The sequence below is a fragment of the Buceros rhinoceros genome, unplaced genomic scaffold, assembly GCF_000710305.1.
Source record: "Buceros rhinoceros silvestris isolate BGI_N320 unplaced genomic scaffold, ASM71030v1 scaffold35594, whole genome shotgun sequence".
Classification (NCBI taxonomy): Eukaryota; Metazoa; Chordata; class Aves; order Bucerotiformes; family Bucerotidae; genus Buceros; species Buceros rhinoceros.
In genome coordinates this window covers 1,547-6,390 of record NW_010407400.1, presented here as the reverse complement: position 1 = coordinate 6,390, position 4,844 = coordinate 1,547, and the positions used below count along the sequence as shown (strand labels likewise).

Sequence of the window (4,844 nt, the reverse complement as noted above, 5' to 3'; positions counted from 1 at the left end):
ACGCGTACTGTGTTAACTTACTTATCAACCCAGAGGTTTCTTATATCATATATTCTGCTTTCTTGGAACCCTCAGCTGGAGGGAGTTGAGCTTTTCCCCTTTGGCAGCAGATTTGGTGACGTACGTCTCAGCAAACTGCTTCAGAGTAAATGCCCAGCCATGCTGACCAGATCCAAGCCCAACAGTATTGATAACCAGATCAATCTTTAAAACAGAAAAAAAAAAAAAAAAAGTGAATGAATTTCCCAAAACACTGGTTTGAAATGTATGAATTGCTTTCATTAGACAGGTAAGGTCAGTCAAATATTTTCTGAAACATAGAGCAAAGAAATAATTCCCCTAAAATGAGTCTATTGAATATTACTTTGAAGCAAGAACATTACTTTGTCCCCAAAATGGAAATATTTATGACAAAGGCTAAAATAAAAACTTCAAAAGTATGCTTGTAAAGTGCTAAGTAGGATTTGGAGGATTATGACTTTGTAAAAAATATTAACTGAACTGTTAGTGAACTTTCTCTGGAAATTAAATTATAGGTGTTTCATTCCTGTGCACAGATAAAACTGGTCTGACTTAAGAAAGGCTGAAATTCATGGAATACAAGTATCAGAATACAATCCTGGCCAAAAGTCCTTTTTTCCAGTAATTAGATTACGCTGCAGTCAATTCCAGCCATAAAACAAGCTACTACAAGCTACTACTAAAAATTACATTTGAACAAAAGGGAACAGGTCTGAAAACTCCTGTGAGAAGGTCTGTCTTGTAGCTATTTGGTGGGAAAAATAGTATCTGAAGCAGCCTGATTCTGATAATTCCTTACTCTAACGGCTGGACAACCAGAGAAGACTTGCAGTTGATTTCAGGTTTTTATTTTACAATTCTCAGCTACAATATAGGAAATACTGTTTTTCTTTCTAGTTTCAAACCATCCTTCCAGAGGTATCCAGCTTATTATAACACAATTACTAGTAGAATAACAGAGACTTACATCTTCAGATCAGAAAAGAGAAAATCAAATGGCTTATCAGCCAGGAACAGCAGAAAGGCCATGACTTTTTGTCATGTAAACGACATAAGCAGCAAAGTCAGGCACAGAGAGCTAATCTTCTGCCTTCCGGCCCTTTGACTTAAAGTTCAAACCATACCTTCCCTTCAGCAGTTTGCCTCAGGCAAATGTTTCACATCTGATGTCTGAACAACACTGAACAACTGGCTTGAGGTTACACATTTTGTTAGTGAGAAAGCATCACCAGAGGATGATCTGCTTTGTGAATTCTCTCCTCTTTCCTGGCTGATTTCCCTCCCCAGTTGGTTGGTCTGAAATAACATCCCCAAAACAAAATGTATGAAACAGTGAGGGTTGAAGGTGGCTGAAGAACAGCTCCTTCAGGTTGGCTAGAAATATGAACTGCCAAAAATCACAGAATTACAAAATCATGTGGTTGGAAGAGACTTTAAGATCATTGAGTCCAACCCCTGCACTGCCAGAGTCCCTGAACCATGCCCCTCAGCACCACATCCACTCGTCTTTTGAACATTTCCAGGGGTGGAGACATATGCCTTTGTTTCATATCAGGACTGGTATTCTCCCAGACAGGATTTCAACCACAGCATCATTTTAAAGTTTTCTTTACCACACTACTACCCATTGGTCCGGTTTCACCCTTTCTGTGAGCAGAGATGATCACAGTCATTTTCCACAATACACCAAAACGTCTGGTGAAGTTCCTTGGGCTCCAGCAGCTATTCCAGGAAAGCATGATCCATTATTCTGTTCATCATCAGTACTGGTTTGATGCATTCTGCAACAGCCTGCTACAGAAGAGTCTCTGTTCTCTGTTTGCCTGTAGACAAACCCCTTGAAGAAACCGAAGCACAATTAAAACATGCATCTTATACATGCAGGCAACATCTCTCATCTGGTTTGTGCAGCAGTGACTGAGAAATTCAAATCTGGTGGTAGTCTCCGTGCTCCCTGAAACTGTCATTACTCAATTGAATGTATTGCTCCATTTTCTAATTGAAGGAGGAGAGCAACAAGCTCCACTCCCCAGGAATTTCACTGAAAGACTGACTTTATTTCCTCAGTTACTCTACATTCAACCCACAAGCTGGGTACAAAGTGGATATAGTTCTCTAAAATACAGGAAAGGCCATGGACTAAGACAGCAAATCCGAACTCATACCATTAGAAATTCAGCTTTCAGAGAAAGAACCTTCTTCCATCACTCATGTAATTCTATTTTGTTTCTTAAGAAAATAAAATACATGGAGGTCTTTCTAATCAGAAGAGTGTGCTTACCTGAAACACAGTCAGCCACAACAAAGACACCATCAGTGACATAGAGAGCTGCTGTAACTTCAGAGAAATCAACATGTTCAGGGGAAGTCAATTAAGTTAATAAGAAAATCTGAACCACCCCTGCAGGGTTTGATGAAGACCAAGTCGTTGCCTGAGAGCTCATAATACATAGAAATTGCCCTGCAAGAGAAGACAATTTTAGTGATTTAATAATGTTTCATAATTTGCTATTTTAAAATTTGCTTTGGTCAGGCAACTATACCTGTTCTATTACAGTGCTCTATTACAATATTTCTTGATGTACTTAAGGAAAAAAAACATAACAAGACTTCAATATCTCAATTTCTAAGGTTCTTAGTATCTAAAAATCTGCTTTGGGTGTAATTAATATTTACGCCTACTCAAAATCAACACCTGAAGAGAGTAGTGACAGCACAAAATCCCTGACAGACGCTTGTAAAGTCATGCTCTAAATCACTTTACAACCTGTTACCTTTGCAGCTGCAGACTTCAGAGGTAACGAGACACAGCCCACCACAGTATCTTGGAGGAACCGGGTATCGGTCTATAAGCAATCCGGTAAAAAGGAAGATTAGTGCTAAGAATCTTTCTGAAGGCATCTTTCTCCATAGCAAGAAACAGGTAAGAAAGGTTGCTAGGAATGACTTAAAACCTCTACTCCAACATGGCCCCGACTGCACTTGGAAGACTGAACTTCTCTTCTGTAACACACAGCTTGATTCACGTGTCGACTAAAAAAAGATCTGACATGACACAGGGCTTTGAGAAAACCACCATTCTGCCTTGCGATTGAAAAGAAAAAAGGGGTAGAAAAAGAAAGATACAAACAGATTCTTACATAGACTTGGTAGCGGCTCATCTTTCCTTGTGTCTGTGAATCGCGTTTCTTCGGCTCTGGCTGAAGACATAATGCCCACTTTATCTACCAAGGAGTCTTGGTAGATTTGCCGTGATCAACATGAGCAATCACAGACATACTCCTAGTACTGGGCTTCTGGTCCATGATTGCTCAGATCTGGTCTACTGTGAAATTCACCTGGATGGGGAAGAATAAAAAAAACCAGCTATTTTTAACTTTCAAAGTACAAAAAAGTCTATGTGAAATCTTAATCTTTTATTATTTCTTATTAAATTCACAATCTAAAGAAGAAATGAAGTTGTTCATACTTTTAAGCTTAGTATTACAAATAGTTGTTCACATTTTTGGCGTGACTTTTTTCAGTAGGAAGAGTGGAGGCATAACTTAGAACACAGCTCAGATTTCCTGTCACAAAACGTCAACTACCACAAAAACAAAGCACCCACCTGCAAAGGCAGAACAGCTCACCCTGGACAGACGTTACAGGAGGGTTAGTGCACACAGCTGCAAGCTGCAGCTCTCACCACAGCTTCCACACACATCCTTCTCCTCTCCTCCCACCACTCCCCTCAAGTCTCCCTCCCACACCTGCTCTCCATCTCCCAGGGCTTTTCAGATGAGCTGCTCTTCCTGGGTTCCAGAAGCCGCTGGGTCTTCTCCTTCTGCTTTAGAAATAGGTGGTCTAGCTCAGTCAAAACCCCCCTTAAAGACTTTAATTAGCCAAGCGCAAAATTTTTAAAGCCCCTCTCACAAATGATACCCCAGAAATAAATTTTCCTTCTTTCCATAATTCTTCTATGTGTTTCTAAGAACAACACCCTTCCTTTGAATTGCAGGAAAAAAAAATCTTGACCCTCAGAAGCCCTGGTAATTACCACTGAACTCATGACAACTTAGCAAAGGAGGATGAGACCTTTCTAATCTCGGCTGTCTCGTTCTGTATGGAGAGTCACCTGTAGGTCACAGAAGTACAGTTAACGTAGTTATTCTTGCAAATCCCTTTAATGCATTAAGTGCTTCACAGGGACGAAAAGACAGAACGGGGAGAAAAAAAAGAGATGAGGACTGTTAAAATCACACGCACAAAAAGCACACGCCACATCTGTAGTTTACACTAGTTGCTCAAGTGAAGAAGAATATAGCATAAGAAACACTTAAATCACCCGTGTTTAGGTTGCAAATGATACAGAAATAATAGAACACGGATTTCTATTGTTACACCAACAAAGGTTTCTAACACAGTCTGGGCCTTAAAGAGTGCATGTGAACACAGGGGACCCACCTTCTTGCAAGGAATTCAATTTAAAAAAACCCCCAAAACCAGCTCAACTCAAAACGTAATTACACATAGGAGACAAAACCGGGTTTGGTTTTTTTTTTCACTAACACATTCGCTTCTGGTATATGTCTGATTTCTGCATATTCTCATACTCTCTTTGGATCCCCAGATTCCTCATTATACATTTTCTCATGGAAGTGGTTCTCATTTAAAAAGGGAATACTCTAATTAAAACAGCCAAGTTCTTTATAGAGACAAGAAAAACCCGAACTGAGGAGGAGCCCGGCCTCTTCCCCCCATCAAATGTATTATGTCCTCACTCTCCCCTACATTTTAGTTTCTTCCCTACCTCTAATTGTGCAAAAGGAGAAAACAACCACACA

General features: G+C 39.9%; 1 protein-coding gene across 1 annotated transcript in view; it reads right to left on the bottom strand.

Annotated features, from left to right (window-relative positions):
• EEF2 (eukaryotic translation elongation factor 2) overlaps positions 1-3,359 on the bottom strand; it is a gene marked incomplete at its 5' end in the record, with an annotated part of 12,440 nt that extends 9,081 nt beyond the window's left edge. Inside the window, 9 exon segments of the mRNA XM_010134444.1 lie at positions 22-44; positions 47-90; positions 93-204; positions 1,635-1,692; positions 1,694-1,844; positions 2,303-2,387; positions 2,389-2,482; positions 3,152-3,260; positions 3,263-3,359. Of these exon segments, the coding sequence (XP_010132746.1) occupies positions 22-44; positions 47-90; positions 93-204; positions 1,635-1,692; positions 1,694-1,844; positions 2,303-2,387; positions 2,389-2,482; positions 3,152-3,260; positions 3,263-3,359 (773 nt within the window).
• Positions 3,360-4,844: the final 1,485 nt, after the last annotated feature.